Below are 22,717 nucleotides of genomic sequence, written 5' to 3' on the forward strand. Positions count from 1 at the left end.
TATTCTTGGAGACATCTCTGGAGGCTCAGTCTAGAAACTGCTTCCTCAACGCTTTCAAAAATTTTGTAGATGTCTAATTCCTTGCTTACTTTAACCAGAGTGACTTGTATGATCTGTAACTGAATCATGGCTGGTCAACCATCCTTAACTATTTCTTCATCCCTGCTCCACCTCGTCAGTTAGTGTGTTCTGTCAGGTTTCCTCTTCTCCATCTTGCTGCCTTGGCTCAGGCCCTCATAATCTCTCCTGGCCTACAGAGTAACCACTTGATTGGTCTTCATTACTTCAACCTCTACCTGCTCAAATGTCAGTCTTCTAGAATGTAAATCCAATTATATGATTGCTTGTGCTTCATTACAAAACACAAGTTTTCATTTTTGCTTGGCATGGATTGGAAAGCTCTTCGAAGTCAGACCACAATCAGTCTTTTCTAGCTTCATGTCCTATCACTTATTCATAATCATCCCATGTTCCGATTATACTGAGCTATTTACAATTACTTGTGCTTTTGCAGATATCTTTCCCCATATCCTCTACCTGAAAACTCCTACTCATTCCCAAAGAACTAGATAAAATGTTATCTCCTTTGTGAAGCCTTCCCCAGTGTTCTTCCAAAATGTGGTTAGTCTCTCCTACGGCCCTCCCTTATAGCACCTGAAACATTATGTTTTAATTACTTGTGTATATCTTTAACTTATTAGACTATAAGCCATATGAGAATAAGGATCATCTTATTTAATATCCCCAACACTTTCAATAGGGCTAGTCTAGGATACATGTTTATGGAACACATAATTAGCATAGTTAAGAGGTATGTGGATTTATTTCTTTTTCTAGTGTAACAGTGATTCTATAAAAAACTATAAAAATTAAAGGTTACCTGGCATCACCCAGAATGGAAATCAGACGATACTGGGGTAACTCAGAAGACGCTACATGTGCTAGGATTCCAAAGAGCCTTTCAGCCATTATCATATCATTTTGTGTCACCTGAAGAGATACGATAGAAAGGGATAAAAAAAATGACACCATCTCTTAGCTGGATAAAACTAATATAATCCCAAAGAGAGATCCAGATTAAAAATTATCTTGTAAGCCCACAAAAGCACATTCTCCTGTGCTGTAGAAAGAAGAGTTTTCATTGATATTTTTCTTTCTTGAGTTAAAAGAAGATGTACAATTGTGGTTCATGATGATGGAAGTTGATTGGAGGTGATGAGTTAGCTCTGATTTAGAAGCTGTCTTTCCTGAGAATTACACTTCAATTTTTAGTAATTTTTTTTTCAGAAATTCTATAGCTTCTTGGATTAGAATGATTTAGAGGAAAAAAATTCCCAAGTGTCAATGGGATAGATGCATTTTAATAATGTATCAAAGATAAGCCAAAGTGTTGGACATACCTTGCTCCTTTAGGGATAATTTTGTCCCTTCCTGAGAGACGGAACTTCACTGAATTAGCAAGGATGCTCCCGTTCATTCTATCAGTCTTTAACCCCAAAAAGAATAACTTGTCACAAGTATACCCTATGAGGACCCATTCTTACATTAACCAAAAAAGTACTAAAAGCTGAAAGCAGTACCTGTATTACTATCTGGGGATATTTTCTTTAATATAAAATAGGGTTGCTTACATCTTAAATATTGTTTTTTTGTCATAATTCAATGATCCCAGCCAAGAGCCATTTTGCGCCCTACAGAACAATCAGCAATGTCTGGAGACATGTTTAGTTATCTCTAGACATTACGGGCATCTAGTGGGTAGAGACCAGGGTTGCTGTTAAACATGTCACAATGCAGAGGACAGCCCCCACAAGAAAGAATTATCTGGCTCAAAATGTCAACAGAGCCAAGATTTAGAAACCCTGGTATAATTAAATTTTAGAAATTTTGAAAATTTGTTCCTGACACTAGCTGTTAATACTCTTCACAGGCATTTTCTTAAAAACAAACCAATAATTCACAAACATCTTATACATATGAATCAGTGCAGGCTAGCTCTCTTCCCTTCCCTGGATCTTAACAGTTAAGGAGGCTTCTGTCACTTCAAATCCTTCCTTAGCTAATAACTAAGTTGTGTTTGGTCCAATATAGTCACCTAGTGGCCAATGCAGGCCACTACTCCATGTTTTCTTCTTGATGCTCATAATTCAATTTAATTCTACCACAAGCAATATCATTCTTTTTTATACACGGAGAAGTAAAAATGCAGCGTAACATTACTATGTAAGGTCAAGGACTTTACAAACAGGAATATATATTAGGTATTTTAATAAAGTGTCAAATATCCCTGGCATTGAGATTTTCAGAAATTTAAATCAGAATAAATTATATTGGTTCTCTCTAATTCTTTCTAATTCTTCTCCACTTTACATAACTATACTATTCCTTCCTAATTCAAAGTTTGATAATAATGGGTATTCTTCTAGTAATGATCCATATCTGGGTAAATACACTATTTAGGGTTAACTGAGGTAACGGTTTGTTACCTCAATTAAGGGAGAATCACTCACCCATAGTAAAAATAACCATTCTATTTCCAGTCTGGGCTAACTTTAGAAACCTTTAGGACTAATTATTAGGTCCTTCCAGGGACTCACAACCTCACCTCTGGGGAAGTACCAAATAGTATACATGAATACACAAGACTGAGCCAACCCTCTTGAGAACTAGCTGGAGAAATTAAAAGTCATCTGAAGATTCAGATTTACCCAACATGTTCAGCAGATGGCTGATTCTGAGGTTATAGAAATACCATGGTTGATGCAAATTTCATATAGCTGCTTGTACATTGATCCAGAGATGTACAGTCTCCTCATAGTATGCTGAATTTTTGGAATTAAGTATCAGCTGCAGGGAAATACAGTTACTGTGCCAGAAAGTTGATTACAGTTAATCTTACAATAAAGAGTTCTTCCGAATTTCAAGAGATATTGTAATAAGACTAACAACATATTAAAGATTTTTTTTCCTTTGGAGGAGTGTTTAAATTCAGTAGAGGTAGAAGCATAGCTTCTCTCTTTTCTTCCAAATTAGTATTTTAAAAGAACATGGCTTTTGAGTAGCTGGGGGATTACCTTGTGACAAGCTTAGCAGAATCAATCTAAAAATAACTTTTCACTAATAATTTTCCAGCTATTCAGCTCCAGACCTGAGTTACCCAATGTAGTCATGGCACAGTGGTTGCTACCAGCTATTAACAAAGCAGTCCAGACATTTACTTATACTTATTTTATTTTATTTTTCTGTTATTTTCACTTTCGTTTATCTTTCTTCCTGGCTTATTTCTCCTTTTCATCTCTTCTTTTTGTAAATCATGTTCTTCCTCCCCTTTTTTTTCCATTTTATTCTTCCCTTTCTCTGCCACAATACCCTTATTAGTTGACATTTAGGTTTTACTTCCTTATCCCCTCTTGCATACCAGGCAGTCTGCAAAGTACTTTGAAAAATACAAAGATCACATTACTTATAAAACAGTTATTTTTTATTTTTATTTTTAACTGTCGCCCCACCATTTTATTTCACTGAATGCTTACAAACAACAGTATAAGCATTTGCCATTCACTATAACCTGGTTACTATTTTATTTTTACAATTTGTTTAGTTCTTTGGAAGTTTTAAAATAGATTCTTAGGTTTTTTGACATTTTAAATGTCTATATTAAAAAAACATTATGTCTCAAATGTTCTATCATGGTTACTTAAATTTCTAACCATTTAACGTAACTATTTCCCCTAAGAAGGAATATTTTTATTCTATAGTTCATCTAGTTTTTAGCTTACCTCTGTTCCATTTATTTTCTGCATACTAAAATGGCTTAACCTAAACAGTACATAATATTTCCAGAGTGTAAAATTGACAACTGGATTTCCTTGAGGATCAATTGTCAACTGGTCAATACGACGGAGTTGTGCTAGTGCATTAAATTGCTGCAGCATTACAAGATTTGTTTCCTTGAATTTAAGGTGCTGCAATGATAAAACACAAATGCAGATTGGAACATTAATTTTAACCATATTGAAATATTAACATTAAAGCTTCACTAATCATTCCCCAAGTAAATATGTAAACTTTAGGCTTAGCAAGTATGTCTTCAATTACATTAAATCAACTGAATGTACTAAACTTACATAACTTTAATTCATCCAATGCACCATTGATGGAATCCATCCAGTATTGAATTCTGGGTGACTCCTTCTATAAATGACAGTCTCACTTATAAACAAACATTCTTTAAAGTTACATAAATATCAAATAATGCAGATTCAGGAATTATTGATTTTATGTGCTTTACATTGACATTAAATAAATGTTTTAAAAAAGACTAGAAATGAAAATTTCAGAGCTTTATAAATACAGGCCCCACAATTTTCCTGAGAAGAACTAGTTACTTGTGATTACTTGTATCTTGCCAAACACTATGTAGGATAGTTACACTGGCTACAGAAAAATCAAATCACTAAAACTGCAATGTTAATGCAAGCATTCTGTCTGTGAATCTAGATGCTCTTTTCTAAACATACTGTCTCCACCCCTATCTTTTTTAGGGAGAATGAAGTGAAAATAAAACAAAACCCACCAAAAGGCAGGTGAGGGAAGTCTCTTGGCTGACAGAGAAAAACACAACAATAATAAGAGAGAGCTCATTATAGAAATCACGGTTTCTACAAATGCATACTAAATAATACAATGGCACCATAATTGAGGAAGGCTAATTTCTCAAAGTAATTTTAATGAGCTATTAAAATTATTTTCAACATTGTTAGGGGATAACTATAAAAATTATATAATAAATATACATTTCACCATTACCAGGTATAACAGGTGAATACATAAGGCTATGTGTTAAGGTGAATCCTTTATAAAGTATAAATAAATAACTTGAATAAAATTATATCAGTCTTTTTCTACTCCACAAAGGATCATTTTTTTTCGAGATTCAATTTCAAATGTTAACATAAAACTTCAAGGCCATTTATGAATACTAATTTAAATCCTAGCTCAAGAAAATCAACACAAAACTTTAATCTTCCTGCCAGACAGAAACTACATAAATAAAAGTTAAAACAGGTCTTTGGCCTGAACACACAACTCATTGACTAAGAATAATTCAAATATACTACTAAAAGGAAATATTTACCAGAGAATTAGGAAACTTAATCTTCAGTTTAGGAAGCACATGGACGATTTCATCAAATTCTATGAAAGTGAAGGAGACAGTTGTGATCATTCCTGCCGTCTGAACACTCCAATTCCTATCCAGAGATTCCAGTGCTCCTGAGCCATATAGGGAAAGTGTATCCCCGTCCACTTCAACAAGGTATGTGTCTACGACAGATAAACCTTGTAAAGCATTGTTCAGTCCTGAGTCTAGAGGCCTGGAAAATCCAAAGTATGATTTTAAATGAAAGACATCATGCAGAATACCTAACAGTGTAATTACCTGTCAGAAAAGCTCTTCACAATTTTATATTATTTTTTCATTTCAATAATTAAACCTAGAGCATTAAAGACTAATTTTCAATAGACTATCTGGAAGTTTTGTATTATTCTAATCATATATTTTAATTTAAAAAGAGGCACATGATGAACAAAAAGATCACCTCTAAACCCAAATTATTTCTATCCATGACAGATAACTAATATTCCCTTTAGTTTTAAAACAACCTGTTTACTACATTATGGTTATCTTTTCATTTCAATACAGATAGGTTTTCCCAATCTATAAACTTTTCTGACTAGAAAAAAAGTGCAGTTTACAAATTAGTATTTTTTTTTTTTTTTTTTTTTTTTTTTTTGAGATGGAGTCTCGCTCTGTCGCCCAGGCTGGAGTGCAGTGGCACGATCTCCACTCACTGCAAGCTCCGCTTCCCGGGTTCACACCATTCTCCTGCCTCAGCCTCCCATGTAGCTGGGACTACAGGCACCCGCCACCATGCCCAGCTAATTTTTTAAAATGTATTTAGTAGAGACGGGGTTTCACCGTGTTAGCCAGGATGGTCTCGATCTCCTGACCTCATGATCCGCCCGTCTCGGCTGCCCAAAGTGCTAGGATTACAGGCGTGAGCCACCGCGCCCGGCCACAAATTAGTATTTCTATAGTAAGAACCATACATATAAAAATATGTTTACAAACCAAGTAATAACTGCTAAAAATAGTTTATTTCTCAGAGGTTGTATTAGGGGTAACTCTAACTTTCTACTTTTGGGTACTTCAATGGTTTTGAAATTTTAAAGTGTATACTATAGTTATAATCAGTAAAATCAGTGTAGATTTCCTCCTCACTTTGAAATAAGAAATAGTGAGAAGGAATCATTATTTATATGATATATACACACTATATATATAGAGAGCGAGAGAGAGAGGGAAATGATGTTGCTCCACATCATATATTTAAAAGTGTCTTGCCTTTCTTTTTCCACATAATTAAAAGTTTAAGAATATAAGTTCCACAATAAAAAGTCTGTCATCAGAAAGGGATTATTTATTTTGTGTAAAGGGCTTGTCAAGTAAACTGTTCAGGAAATAAGTGACATAATAAACAAGGCTACATTCAGCAAAACAGTGACATGGTTACAAAACAAAGCAGAATTTCCAATTTATATAGCTATCACATGCCCATTTGGTAAAAACAAATGGCAAGTCTCCTGGGCTGCAGACAGGCTCATCTTTTTCACTAGGAAACGTAGCACCTAGTAAATAGGCCATATAGCACCTAACCCACTTCAGTTATTTTCTGAAGGAAGCTTTTGAGTTTAGCCTTAAACTCTGGCCAATGTTTACAGATTTGCTCCTCTGGGAAAGCGTGTTCGGAGCTCCATGAAAAAATGACTTAGCTTGCCAAACAATGTTTATATATTGGGGATTGTTCTTCTAGTTTTCCCTGTGTCCTTAGCAGATATGGGCACATCTTTTTAGTTATACATACACACATATTAATTAATTAATTAATCCTTTCTTTCTTTCATTCACCAAACATATCCTGAAAGCCCACTATCTACAAAACACTGTGCTAAGAATTTTGGCAAATGCCTCTAAATCATGTGTATTGATAAGAACAATCAACGATGAGATCATACAAAGGTTTCTGGATATAGCAAAATTATTGCTCACTTTTACTGGGTGATAGTTTCAGAAATATAACTGCACTAATCCTACTCTGCAATCAACCTAACAAACACATGGGATATAATTTTTAAACTAAAATGACCTCAATATCACATTAAACAAATAGGTTTTTGTGGAGAGCTTATTATGTGTCAGATATTGTGTTAAGCACTGGGGATATAAAAATAAATCAAGATATATCTGCCCTCAAAGAGCTCTCAATCTGGATGGGTGGGGTGGAGAGGAAGATGAATATATATATTAAATATAATATAATGTGCTTATTGTAATATAATGAATACTTAAACCATATGCTAAGGGTACACAGAGAAAGGAAAGACTAATTCTTCCAGAGGGGAAAACTCAAGTTTAAAAAGGAAGGTTGCATTTGAACTGATCCTTGAGAGATAAATAGCAGATTTTTAGCAGGAGCAGAAGTTGGGAAAACAGAATGAAGAAGGGCGCTGGAATGATTACTTTAAGTTCAGGGGCACATGTGCAAACCTGACACAGATTTTATTTTGTATGGAAAATAAAACCTGATTATGTATAATATATTCATGTAGGAATAATTTCTTTTTTAAACTTTTAAGTTCAGGGGTATATGTACAGGTTTGTAACATAGGCAAACTGTGTCATAGGGGTTTATTGCATAGATTATTTCATCACTCAGGTATTAAGCCTAGTACCCATTAGTTATTTTTCCTCCTCCTTCCACCTTCCACCATCCAATAGGCCCTGGTGTGTCTTTCCACTCAGTGTGTCCATGTGTTCTCATCATTTAGCTCCCACTTATAAGTGAGAACATGTGGTATTTGATTTTCTGTTCTGTGTTAGTTTGCTAATGATAATGGCCTCCAGCTCCATCCATGTCCCTGCAAATAACACGATCTCATTCTTTTTTATGGCTGTATAGTATTCCTTGGTGTATATGTACCACATATTCTCTCTTTCTTTCTTTTTCTTTTCTTTTCTTTTTTTTCTTTTTTTTTAACACAGTTTCACTCTGTCGCCCAGGCTGGAGTGCTGTGGCATAATCTCAGCCCACTGCAACCTCCACCTCTCGGGTTCAAGAGATTCTCGTGTCTCAGCCTCCTAAGTAGCTGGGATTACAGACATGTGCCACCATGACCAGCTAATTTTTGTATTTTTAGTAGAGATGGCGTTTCACCATATTGGCCAGGCTGGTCACGAATGCCTGACCTCAAGTGATCTGCCTGCCTCGGCCTCCCACATTTTGTTTATCCAGTATATCACTGATGGGCATTCATATTGATTCCATATCTTTGCTATTGTGAATAGTGCTGCAATGAACATACATGGGCATGTGTCTTTATACTAGAGTGATTTATATTCCTTTGGGTATACACTCAATAATGGGATTGCTGGGTTGAACAATATTTCTATGGCTGGAACACTAAAATACGGGGCAGGAACATTGAAACATGGAAGGGAGAAGGAGCTGGAGATGAGCCTGAAAAGTCAGATTTTATCCTGCGTGGTTCAGAAGCAGAAAAAGGTTTTAAAATTTAAAAAGTGATGAGATTTAAGCACCTCCAAAGTACCATGCATGAATCTAGGTACTGGTGTTAGGGATACAAAGATGAATAAGATATGCACTCTGCTCTCAAAGACCCAATTCAGACAGATAAGTCAATCAACTTTGTGGAGGACATAGTAGGGAGAGGCTGAATGTAGGGGATGAGCAAGAAGACCATTGCAAAAGTGTCAACTAGACCATATGCAGGCATAACAAAAAATGGTATGGTATAGTCGAAATGGCAATGTCAAGAAAATGAGATAGACTTTAGTTCAAATTCCAGATCTGCTATTGGTAACTGATGACTTCTGGGGCAAGTTACTTAATTATTTGAGTTTCAGTTTCCTTGTATGTAAATGATTATCATAATACACATATTTTCAGAGTTGTGAAGATTAGAAAAAAATATTCTAAACTATGCCTCATACTTAGCTCAGTACATTTTCATGATTATTAATAAGAGAACTTAGATTTATCAGACATTTAAGAATAAATAAAAGTAAGACTTAGTGATTGACTAGAGAATGAAGGAAAGGGTGGAATTAAGTGTGACTCAAATTTCTAGAGTGGGTAACTGGTCATCTGACCCAGTTTCCTACCTCTGTCTACTCTAAATTTGTACTCTAAGAAAGCTGGTATTCTTCTCTGGAGGATCTGTTTAAAATTTGTTTTCCCATAAAGTCCAATACATTTCCAATTATATTCTCCAACTGAAATATTAATTATATAATAGCAGGCAGAATGACATCAAATATGAATTCTCTTCAAGATTTTTAGTGGTTAATTTTAAGTCCAAAGTTTCATCTATTCAACTTGATCTTTACATAAGAATAAGTCAGGAGGCTGGGCACAGTGGCTTATGCCTGTAATCCCAGCTCTCTGGGAGGCCGAGGTGGGTGGATCACAAAGTCAGGAGTTAGAGATCAGCCTGGTCAATATGATGAAACCCCATCTCCACTAAAAATACAAAATTAGCTGGGCATGGTGGCGCATGCCTGTAATCCCAGCTACTTGGGAGGCTGAGGCAGGAGAATCGCTTAAACCCGGGAGGCAGAGGTTATGGTGAGCCGAGATTGCACCATTGCACTCCAGCCTTGGTAACAAGAGTAAAACTCCATCTCAAAAAAAATAAATAAATAAATTTTAAAAAGTCAGGAAAATACCCTATGCCTTTTCAATAAAGGACCCTAAGAAAAGACAGGGTGACTAGCTCAATGCAATAAAGTAATGACTCTGAAAGCCAGGCTAAATGTAGAACATACTCTTAAATGTCTAGATGAAAAGAGACATTATTTAGGAGGATTATTATTATTTTTTTAACCTTTAGGCTTTTCATAACAGGCCTGAACACAAAGACTTTTAAAGTATTGCAAGAAGATTCTTTTACCAATGAATAAGTTGGTGCTGATTTCCTATAATAATTTATTTTATGAATTTCTATTCAACATTCATAGGTGTGAAAATTCATTGTAATGCATTTATATTTTATTATAGTAGTGTTGGCTAAAGATAACCACAATGTTCGTAGAACAGGAAATGACCAAAATAAACCAGCTTCACTGCAATGCATCAATGTAAGCAAAAAAAAAAAAAAAAAAAAAAAACAAAAAAAAAAAAAATTAACACCAAGTACTTTTCCATTTCTTGCCAGAGAAAAGAAACCTGCAAATAATGTAATTTTACTGGAGAGCTGTCCCAAGTAACAGTGAACAGTGAAATCATTAGTGGGATATAGCAAAGCTTTAGAGAATTTCTTCCCTTTTTGTGTCTATAATTTTTTCATGGACACTTGTTTCCAGGCATTTAGTTACACACCCATAAGCCAAAGGTTACGGAACATTGTAACCCAACAATTATCCACTTTTTTGGCATTATGAAATACTAAAGACTATAAATATAAATGATTACTAAAAATGGAAAACCTTATGTAGTATTAAAACACGAATTGAAACACTAGGTAAGAAACTTTGCGGCCCTCTGACTAGCTTTGTATGTTCAGAAACAGTTAAATTGTATCATTCAGGGTCCCAAATGATAAAATTTAATTATCTTTTTGAAGACTTACAGAAAATGTAGAAATATAACCTCTAATGTTTAAAATTCTTCACTTTGTACTTTCAGATAAAAATAAGCACATGTGTTTAAAACCTCTCCCTCCAAGACCCCATTGAAGAATAGTAAAGTAATCAAAAAGACATAAACCCACAACAACAACAAGCGCAGCAGGGGAAGACTATTGGCAGCAGGAGATTTCAGAAAATTTCTGGAAGCTAGAAAGAAAAAGTGTTAAATGATGAAGAAGGATAAAAAAGGGCTGTATTCTCAAATACGCCCTGGAAATAAGAAAAAGATGGCAGCCAAATTGCTCAGTGGAACTCTGGAAAGCAACAAACAGTAAGTATGATGGAGGATGGGAGTGAGAAGTGAGACTGAACACAGGGGCATTAATTGAAGATCTGTAAAAGGTCTCTCCTACCTACTTCTCTCACTGCCAACGAAAGTCTCACAGAGTGGCACTGCAGTTCAGTGAGAAAGGAAGAACACTCAATAAATAGCACTAGGGTAACTGATTATTCCTATGCAAGGAAAACCCCTCCCCACCCAAATCAGACCTTAGCCTCAAATATAAATATCAATTACTGGTATAATAAAAAGTTAAATATAAAAAGGCCAAATGTTAAACCTTTAGGAAGACAAAATGGGAGAATGTTTTTAAAATTTCAATGTGGTAAAGGAATTGTTTTCCTAAACACAATCTAAGTGGGTAAACCATAAAGGAACAGGTATATATTTTTGTCTTCAGTATATAAATGGTATTTAAAGTCAAAGCCATGTAGGAGACTGCCTAGGGGGAAAGCAGAGAGTGTAAAGAAAGCCCAGGACCAAAACCCGAAGAACTCTACCATCAAGAGGTTGAGAGGACAGAAATACTTGAAGATATGAGAAAGACACATAATACAAGAAAAAATCAAAGGCTACTAATAATATGATATAAAATGATAAACTATAAAGAATGGCCAAAAGCAAATGAAGAGTCTAAATTAGATTACAGAGACAGGCTTCAAAAAGAGTAGATTCTAGAAGTCAGAAATGTAGAAACAGCAGTAAATTTCTTTGTTCAATTTTTTAAAAAGGCAATCAGAAACTCCAGAAAAAAACAAACTATATATGAAAAGCATGGCTCAAATATGAAACAAACTAAAATGTGGCATGGGTTTGAACAACTTTTAAGGTATAATGAAGAGGGGTCCATTTGAATTTGATGCTATGACTATCCTTAGAGTGGCTTAGGAAGCAGAAAAGGAGACATAATCATAGCTTAATCCTTTACCACAAAGTAAAAGATTGTTATATTATAGAAACTTAAATACTGTTTACCAGTTTTCAAGTTTTAAATGCTACCAACTGACAAAGTTTTATAATTATAGAACAGATATTAATCTTGAAATGTAAAAGTATAGCTCATAGAATATAGCCAAATTGGAATCCCAAAGAGAAAGCAAAAATGCTAGAGTAGGGAACTCCAAAACACTCCATCCCTCCACAAAAGCAACAAATATGCTAGCAACAAAAAACCCCAAAACAAAATGAACTTTTCAGAAATCTGGAATCTAATAAATTACAAAACCAGGGAAACAATGAAGAAAAGAAAAACTGTTGAATTTCAATAAGAGAGTTCTGAAGCATTTTAACTTACCGTGTTACCACTCCCCACTCCCCAGTTTGGTGGTGGCCTTGAAGTTGAACAGCCCACATTCCTGGTACAGGCTGCTGGCAACAGGCGAAGCAATATAGACCATATTCTCAAAAAACTGCAGTTGTGTGTTTTGACATGTTTGGTGACTCTCTGAAGGATTAGCTCAAGGGCTTGCCTTTGGATCACTTGCCTTGGAGCTTCCCTAGGGCTGAGGTGGCTTCTAAGTGGCATTTGTTGAAAGTATTGAAAGGCAAAAATGTATTAGCTGCCACCACACTGGACAAGGGATAGTAGCTGCAGCAAGCAACAAACAGATCAAAAAGGCTGAGAAGGAAGAGGCTAGGGAAGGAGATGTCTGGGAGAATAGAGTTTTGAGAAGCTCCTGTGAGTCCAGGGAATCTAAAAGGCCACATGCATGTCCAGGGTCAGACACATGTTTGGAAAAGACCTGAGAAGACACTAATCTTAACCCTAAACCTAACCCCTGGCTGATCTTCAGGTTTTACACAAGCAGGAATGAAGGTTAAGGCAGAGTGGCAAACTGTCTAGATAAGCCGTGAAAGACTGCCTCAAAACAGAACCAATCTATAGAGGCTGGGAGAGGTTTATTTTTTCCTTTTTTCTCCAGGCATTTAAGAAAATCTCTGAAAATCACTAACTGACCACTAAGCTAATGGAACAGAGATTTCAGTGGGTATACATGATAAATAATATAGTCTTCACAGAAATAATTAGGAAAGTCATTAAACAAATAGAAGACAACAATCACAACAAGCAGCAACAACAAACCCTGGGGGGAGGAATGATCTGATCTCCAGAGTTGTCACATAAATGTCCAGTTTCAACAAAAAATATGATGCATACAAAGAAACAAGAAAGTCTAACCCACTCACAGGAAAAAAAGAAATGAACAGAAACTGTCTCTGAGGAAGCCCAGGCATTGGACTTACTAGACAAAAACTTTTAAGTCACCTATTTTAAATATGCTGAAATAACTAAGGAAAACCAGGAGAATGATGTCTCACCAAATAAAGAATATCAATAAAGAGATGGAAATTAAAAAGGAATCAAATAGCAATTCTGGAGTTGAAAAGTACAATAACTAAAAAGCTCTCTAGAGGGTTTCAACAGCAGATTTTAGTAGGCAGGAGAAAGAATCAGTAAACTTAGGTCAATTAAATTACATAGGAGTGAGGGAAAATAAAGAGTAAAGATAAATGACAGAACCAGGAAAACTATCCAGCATACCAACATAAACATAATGGGGGTTTCAGAAGGACAGACATGAGAGAAAAAAAAGCAGAAAGAATATTTGAAAAAACAATGGCCAGAAACTTCCCAAATTTGATAAAAGACGTAAAACAACATATCCAAGAGGCTCAATGAACTCTGACTAGGATAAACTCATAGATCCACACCAAGACACATTATAATCAAACTACTGAAAGACAAAAATAAAGAGACAATCTTGAAAGCAGTGAGAGAGAAGTGACTCATAATGGACAAGGGATCCTCAATAAGAATAACAGCTGATTTCTCATCAGAAATCATGGAGACCAGAAGGTAGTGGATGACATATTTAAAGTGCTGAAAGAAAAAAAAAAACCTGTCAACCCAGAATTATATATGGCAAAACTGGACTTCACAAATAAGAGAGAAATTAAGACATTCTTTGATAAACAAAAGCTGAGGGAGTTTATTGTTAGTATACCTGACCTACAGGAAATGCTAAAGGAAGTTCTCTGGAAATTAAAGAACACTAGTTGGTAACTTGAAGTCATATGAAGAAATAAATAACATCAAGAAAGGTAATTACACAGGTACATAATAAAAGCCAGTATTACTGAATTTTTAGGTGGTAATTCCTTTTGTTAAAATATGATTCAAAAGAAAATGCATAAAATATTTATAAATCTATAATGTTCACACAATGTTTAAAGATGTAATTTCTGAAAATAGTAACAGAAAAGGGAGTAGAGCTAAACAGAAGCGAAGTTTTTATATACTATTACAACTAGATTGGTATTAATTCTAACTAGCTAAATTAAAATGTTAATTGTAATCCCCAGGGTAACAACTAAGAAAATAGCTAGGAAATGTATAGTAAAAGGAACAAGAAGGGGATCAAAAATGGTACACTAAGAAAATCAGCTAAATACAAAAGAAGAAAGCAATGAAGGAATTGAGGAAGCAAAAAACGATATACAACAGATAGAAAGCAAATAACAAGATGGGAGACATATGTCTTTCCTTATCAGGACTTCAAAGATTAAACTACTCAAATTAAAAGGCAGAAATTAGCAGAAAGGATTTTCTTGTTTTCGAGATGGAGTCTTACTGTGTTGCCCAGGCTAGAGTGCAATGGTGCAATCTTGGCTTACTGCAACCTCAGCCTCCTGGGTTCAAGTGATTCTCCTGCCTCAGCCTCTTGGGTAGCTGGGATTACAGCATGTGCCACCACGTCTGGCTAATTTTCATATTTTTAGTAGAGACGGGGTTTCACCATGTTGGCCAGGCTGGTCTCGAACTCCTGACCTCAGGTGATCCACCCACCTCAGGCTCCCAAAGTGTTAGGATTACAGGTGCGAACCACCACTCCCAGCCAGGATTTTTTTTTTTTAAAGATCCAAGTATATGCTTTCTACAAGATTAAAAGACACAAATAGGATGAAATGGAAAGAATAGAAACAGATATTCCATGCAAACAGTAACCAAGAGAGCCAGAGTATCTACTAATATTATGTAAAAAAGATTTTATATCAAATATTTTTATGAGAGTCATGGAACAACATTTTATCTTGAAAAATCGGTCAATCCATAAGGAAGGTATAACAATTATAAAGGTATATGCACTTAACACCTAAAATATATGAAGCAAAATGGACAAAGTTGAAAGAAGAAACAGTTCTACAATAACAGTTGGAGACTTCAATACTCTACCTTCAATAATGGATAGAACAACCAGACAGAAGATCAACAAGTAAACAGAGGACTTGAAGTACACTATAAAACCAACTAGCAGATATGTATAGAAAACCCCACCCAACAACAGCAGAATACATATTCTTCTCAAGTATGCATGGAAAATTCTCTGGGATAGACCATATGTTCATCCATAAAGCAAGTCTCAATCTATTTAAAAAGATTAAATTCTACAAAATATCTTCTCTGACCACAATGAACAAATCTGGAAAATTCACAAATTAAACACTGCAGTCTTAAACAACCATTGGATGAAAGAAGAAATCACAAGGAAAATTACAAAAGTACAGTTGATAGAAGTTGCAATGTACAAAGTGGGAAAAATAAAAAGGATAGACTCATCTTGCAAATGCAGACTTGAGGGCTATTGCCTATAGTGGATGAAACAAACAAACAAAAATTTAGATACATATTACAAAAGCTACCAATAAAGCAACTATAGATACATAGTTTTGGGAGGAAAAGAGGTGAGGAAGCTGAATCTTCATCTATTATAGCAAGTAGTATATCTAAATCTTACACATTTAAAAAACTGCATAATATACATTTAAAGATGTGGTAGAAAAGGAGCCAGTAAAATACCACTTAAAAAAAAAAAAAAGAGTAGCCACATACATAAAAGGAAAATCAGGTGAATGAGGAGTTTCAACTATGTCAAATGCTGTAAGGGGGTCAAGTAAAATAAGGACTTACAGTTCAAAAAGTCAAACTGAATGCTCTGGTTAGGAATTCCTTGTTTAGACAAAATGCAAGATATAATAAGTTCTTTTAGAAATATCTCTAAATTTCAGTTCCAGGAGATTTTACAGGAATCAGATAACTACAAACTAAACTGAAGAAAAATCTACAACCAGTAGAAGTTATAAGTAACTGATTTTGCATTATAATCCCTACGAGTTATATACTATCTGTCCTAAAATTTTATTTTTCTACCTTCATGTATAAATATCTTCTGTGGCTACTCAACTTGCTAGTTTTTAGGTCATTAAAAAAAAAAAGAATCAAACTAAGAGGATGTAATAGTGTTTCCATGACACTTTAAACATACATTCGTAGAAAGTAAATCTTTTGCCAGAAATTGTGGATCCCTTTCCTAATGATTCATCATTACTCTTTACATCCTCTCCATTGAACCCCCACATCTCTTCTCCCATCTCTCCCAAACTCTTTCTCTCTGCTTCCTTCTTAAAAGCTAATGACTTTGTGGAACTCCTAATAAAAATTCTGAAACTCTTGGCAGTAAGCATAAGGCACAACAATTTTCACTAACAGATACTTCCTCTTTCTCTTGGAACAGCTTGCTTGTTTTTGAGACCATAAAGACCCTATGATTTTAAATTATTTTAGAGGGTCATAAAATGTTTGGCCATATGCCACTTTAAAAGTTCAAAATGTCATGAAAGTCATGTTAATAGTCTGCAATCCACTGATCAGAGATAGTTTTGCCAGATAAAAGAGTCATTTAATAAGAAAGATACTCCTGCATTCACTGAAGCTGCCAAAACTAGCAAAACTTAAACAGTGAATAGCCCTGTCACAAGAGAACAGGATGCATGGCCTCTGGTACCGTACCATACCTTGTTCTACCATCAGTAACTCCAATATCTACAATAATGACTTCAACAGATCTTCTTTCTTCTGGTGATCTTCACTTCTACTCTTTTCCAACAATCCACTCTGATAACCACAATAATGGCTTCCATATTGCTTAGATTTCATTACTTAAATGTGTTCTACCTCTAAAATATTTAACCTCAAAAACTTACTTTGACCATAAATTCCCACTATTCCATCTCATTTTTAATTAATGCTCTTACTTTATATGCTCCTCATCTGCAACTTTAATCAGACTTCCAGTCCCAGAAACAAAATTTTCTTCCAATCTGTTGCCAACCTTGTTTTTTAATTCCTTAAAATCTCGCCTAGACTATCTGACCCATCATTTCTATCTTTTCCTTTATCATCACACTTGAATATTTTTATTCCTTGCCTTTGATCCCTTGTCTCTTTGTTGTTTATCAGACATTTAGCTTCTCTTCTGTTACACTTAGCTACTCTGCGCTCTTGGAATAAACTCACTCAACCATTCAGGCTAAAGTTGCTATAATTTCATGGTCTCTAACCTCATTTAGTTCCTCAGAATTTTCCTTCAGTCTTTCAACATTTTCCCAATTAGCTCCCTCTGGATATCAAACAAGACCTGTTTCTTAAAAAAGTGTCACTACTGTTATAACAATGCTAATTCTTCTGAAATTAATAAGTAAACTTAAATGTGATTTGAACAAGATTCTCACCATTTCTTTTCTATTTAGGTTAACTGATTTTAAAGTTCATATGAGGCTGGGCACAGTGGCTCATGCCTGTAATCCCAGTACTTTGGGAGGTCAAGGTGGGCACATCATTTGAGCCTAAGAGTTCAAGACCAGCCTGAGCAACACGGCAAAACTCCACCTCTACAAAAATTACAAAAATTAGCTGGACATAGCGGTATGCGCCTATAGTCCCAGCTATTAGGGAGGCTGAGGTGGGAGGATTGCTTCAGCCCGGGAGGCGGAGATTGCAGTGAGCCAAGATCACACCACTGCACTTCAGCCTGCGAAACAGAATGAGGCCCTGTCTCAATAAATAAATAAAGTTCATATGGAAGAATAGGTGTGTGACAATTGAACTTGAAAAGAACAGTGGAAACCTATTTCCCCTACAAGTTGTGAAAACTTACTATGAAATTACTATAATCAAAAGAGTCTGGTGTTGGCATTAAAACAGGTAAGTGAAATGGGTAGTCCAGAAATATATGCACATATTTACAAAATCTTAACGTGAGATAAAGATGGCATTCTCGTGAAAAAAGAATAGTTTAATTTTTATTTATTTTGTTTATTTTTTTCTGAGACGATGTCTTGTTCTGTCACCCAGGCTGGAGTGCAGTGGCGTGATCTCGGCTCACTGCAAGCTCTGCCTCCCGGGTTCACGCCATTCTCCAGCCTCAGCCTCCCGAGTAGCTGGGACTACAGGCGCCCGCCACCACGCCCGTCTAATTTTTTTGTATTTTTTGTAGAGATGGGGTTTCACTGTGTTAGCCAGGATGGTCTCGATCTCCTGACCTCGTGATCCACCCGCCTCGGCCTCCCAAAGTGCTGGGATTACAGGTGTGAGCCACCGTGCCTGGTCAGAAGAATAGTTTAATTTTTAAAACATTATTAGCAAATTGACTAGTCAATTGAAATAAAATCAAGTTAGACCCTTATCTAACACTGTGTATAAAAATAAGTTTGAGGCCATGTGTGGTGGATCACGCTTGTAATCCTAGCACTTTGGGAAACTGAGGCAGGAGGATCACTTGACATCGGGAGTTCAATACCAGCCTAGTCAACATGGTGACACCCCATCTCTATTAAAAATACAAAAATTAGCCAGGTGTGGTGGTGGGCACCTGTAAAGTCTCAGCTACTCAGGAGGCTGAGGCAGAAGAATCACTTGAACCTGGGAGGCGAAGGTTGCCGTGAGCCAACATCGTGCCACTGCCCTCCAGCCTGGGTGACAGAGCGAGACTCCGTCTCCAAAAAAAAAAAAAAAAAAAAAAAAAAATTGATGGATTGAAGGACTTTTAGAACCTTACTATAATTTTAGAATAAAAAATTCCAGATTACTTGGATAAACTTGAAACTGAAAAAAATAATTTTTAAAAAAGAAATTAGAAATAGAACTGACATTTATTATTTCATAAATCTAAAGCCCAACGCTATAAAGTTTTAACATTATAAAGTGTTACAGTTCTAACCAAGTAAAATTATATTTTGCCATTTAAATAGCCACTCCAGGGCTATATAAGAGTGGTATATTAGTTATATAAATTGTCACTTCATTAGAATTTTTATTCTTGCTTTATTTTTGTAGCTGAAAGAGCTGAGGAGGTCTACATGTGGATCCCAAGTGAGCTGAAGGAAATACACTGATATAAGTTAATTCTATAGCTAAAAGTTAAAAAGCATATTTGCCTAAATATATGTTAGACTCTAACTGCAGACAATTTCCAAAACATTATTCTCATGTCACTCAAATTACTTCCTTTACTATATATTTTTTGCATATGAAAGGCTTAAAGAATTCCAGCTAAAAACCTGAAGTAAAAGCTATATTATATTTAATTTTAAAAGGTGTTTCAATCAGAGTTTAGCTAAGGTAATAAGACACATATGCTTCATCAAATTAAACAAAATTAAAACGTATTCTATCTTTGATTTTTAGGCTTTATTTTAAAATTATGTAACTATAGTCAGCCCTCAGTATCAGTGGGTTCTGCATCCATAGATTAAACCAAATGGATCAAAAATATCTGAAAAAAATTCCACAAAGTTCCAAAAGCAAAAGTTGAACTTGCCACATGCTGAGTACTATAACAAATTCATGCAAATCGAGTGATGTGTAGGTACTGTATTAGATACTATTTAAGTAATCTAGAGATGATTTCAAGTATATAGCAGGAAGAGTGTAGGTTATATGCAAATACTATCCCATTTTATATAAGGGAATTGAGTATCTGCAGATTTGGGTATTTGCAGGGGTCCTGGAATCAATCCCCTGTGGATACTGAGGGGCAGCTGTACAAATATATATTTAAATTATACATGCACTATAAAGATATAGATGCTTTATGTCCCTCTGAATTTACTTGATTCCAATATGTTTTTCTGAGAGGAAGAGAAACATGTGGAGTCTAGATAGTGCACTCAGCATTGCTCATAAACCTAGGGATATGTTATCATGTGATAAATGTATCATAGAAGAAAAGAGGTTGTGAGCCACTGGAATAGAAGTACAGATCACAGCTGGAGTAACTTTCAGATTACATGCCCTGTTGTTTACTACGAGTAATTAAAGAGTAAGGTTTTGTGCTGGCTGCTGAGGACACAGCACGAGTCAAGTCAATCAGGCAGGATTCCTTTCCTTATGAAGCTTATATTCTAATGGGGAAGACACACATGAAACAACTATCTACCAACTTGGAGTTAGGGAAGGCTTTTTTGGAAGACGTGAATTTTAAACTTCAGACCTCTATGGGTGAGCTGAAGTTAGCTAGGCTGGGATCAGAGAAATACTGCAGGGAAGTGATTGGTGTCAGGGCAGAAAAACACTATTCCTATAAGAAAAGTTCTGAAGTAGGAAGTAACTGAACTGAAAGACAGTGATGCTGCAATAGCAGAAGAACATGGTTGACGGCATGGGATAAAAGAGATGAAGTGGGCAAAAGACATCATAGACTATATTAAGCAATCTAGACTTTTCCCTATAAAAAAATATGAAATGCCCTATGAAGGGTTTTGTATTAGGAGAGTGTTATAGTAAGATTTATATTTTCAATTTTTCCATCTTAATTTCTAATTTCAGCAAGTTTTCTTAAGAAAACTCTTTTAAAATAATTATATGTAAAATGATTTCTAATTCCCACTCCAAATTCAATTATCTAAAGATGCTCGTATCTTGAAAGAATACCATTGCATACCCTGTTTCCTCTGGGAATGCAGAGAGGGTGCTTCCATCAATCTGACAGGGATCCTGAGCAGAGTCAGAATCTTTTCTATCTTCATCTGTAGCAATACTGGCTACTCGTTGTTGTTGCAAGTCCCACTGTCGAGCTACGTTGTTAATTGTTAACCTTTTCTTCTCCTATTAAAAAGTTAATTGTGACAAAAGTTATATAATGCAATTTTTGTAGCAGAAGTGACATCTAAGGGGCATATTGTTTGTACCTTCTTATAATACTTTTAAAAGGAACCTGTTCCTTATAAGTAGATACCCAATACATTCTAAAGCAAGATTCAAGAGGCCTGTATTTACTCTCTGCATCCAAAATCTCAATAATCATCTAACACTCTAAAGGGAAAAAATTTGCAAACAATTATTGCTCTTTAGGAACTTAATTTTATTAAAAATAAATATACAACCAACTAGAGATTAAAATTCAAAATCTGAAATTTTAATTTCACAGAAATTTTACATACTTAATGTTATCTGAAGTTTTAAACAGAAATTTATATGCCTCTAACACAGTAAGAAAACCTAATGATATTTTAGTTTTCTACTCAATAATTAAGACTGGTAAGGTGAAATAATCTTGGAGGGTGGAAGGGAAGGAGTTGATCAATGTTCCAAGTTTCTCAGAATAAATTATAATGCCTGAAATATTGTACTGGGTTGAAGTGTCTCTAGATAACTAGTACCATTCCAGATGAATAGGAAAGAAATTAATTCATTATAAGCAATGGATGCCTTAAGGTAGTGGTTCTCAAATTTCAGGGTACCTCAAATCACCTGGAGGTTAAAACGATTGCTGACTTAGAGTTTTTGGAATAGTGTTTGAGAATTTGAATTTCTACCAGGCTCCTAAGTATTCTAATATTGCTAGTTCATGGACCTCACTTTGAGAACCACTGACTTACAGCATTGGAGCTCAATCCTCTCATAGAAACCCTGTTGTGAAAAAGCAGATCTAGACTACTGAAAGAAATTGTGCTAAATTGAAATGTTTCTATTCAATTTATATACATTAATAGAAAAAAAATCCCTATTCTGGTAAAGTTTCCATTATCAAAAGATACTACTTAATTACAGTTTATCAATTAGATCAGAATGCTGAAAACAGACTTTCCTTTTCCTCTTTACTAAGACTACAATCCTGCATTGATAAATCAGCTGAGTGTGACACTGACCCCTCTTTACCTACTGGCCCTGGAGCTAGAGAAGGCTAGTAGGAAGATTCTCTGTCCACTCCTTCAGTACACATAGAATAATTCTTTGTAGTTGTACCTGTTTGCATATATTTGAGTAATTTTTGGTTATCTAAGATTTTAGCATGTATGCATGACATTAGATAGGAATAAAAAGTAATATGGCTTGTTTAATTAAAACTAAAGTTTTAAAAGTTCTATTTCTGATTTAAAAATGTTTTTTGGGGGAGCGCAGTGGTGCATACTTGAAATCTCAACTACTTGGGAGGCTAACGCAGGAGGACTGCTTGCAGGAGTTGAAGGCTGTAGTGTGCTATGGTCACACCTGTGAACTGCATTCCAGCCTGGGCAACACAGCAAGACCCCATCTCAAAAAAAAAAAAATGTTTTGGGCCTGGCTTTCTTTTTTTCTGTTTTTTGGTGTTTCAAGTTTGTGTGCACAATTCAGCGGGTTATATTTAATATGTATATACTTTGGGGACTTTTTGACATTCTATGCATGTGCTCCTTATATAAAGCAAGTAGAAATCTGCGATTTTTAAATAAAAACATTTTTCCCTATTCTATAATAAAAAGGCTTCTTACTTGAAGGAATTCTATTTAAGTTACTTGCTGATGACTATGTCAACCCAATGTTTAAGCAACTCTGTTTTTTTTTTTTTTTT

At 35.2% G+C, this 22,717-nt stretch overlaps 1 protein-coding gene across 3 annotated transcripts in view; it reads right to left on the reverse strand.

Annotated features, from left to right (window-relative positions):
• LRRC49 (leucine rich repeat containing 49) overlaps positions 1 to 22,717 on the reverse strand; it is a 159,318-nt gene that overhangs the window by 38,849 nt on the left and 97,752 nt on the right. For all 3 annotated transcript variants that reach the window (XM_017851169.1, XM_017851167.1, XM_017851168.1), the window contains 4 exons: positions 20,828 to 20,991; positions 5,138 to 5,375; positions 3,780 to 3,965; positions 881 to 990 (listed from right to left, as the gene is read on the reverse strand). In XM_017851169.1, the coding sequence (XP_017706658.1) occupies positions 881 to 990; positions 3,780 to 3,965; positions 5,138 to 5,375; positions 20,828 to 20,991 (698 nt within the window). The remainder of the gene's footprint in view (positions 1 to 880; positions 991 to 3,779; positions 3,966 to 5,137; positions 5,376 to 20,827; positions 20,992 to 22,717) is intronic.

The sequence above is a fragment of the Rhinopithecus bieti genome, unplaced genomic scaffold, assembly GCF_001698545.2.
Source record: "Rhinopithecus bieti isolate Rb0 unplaced genomic scaffold, ASM169854v2 scaffold_31548, whole genome shotgun sequence".
In the NCBI taxonomy this organism is placed as follows: Eukaryota; Metazoa; Chordata; class Mammalia; order Primates; family Cercopithecidae; genus Rhinopithecus; species Rhinopithecus bieti.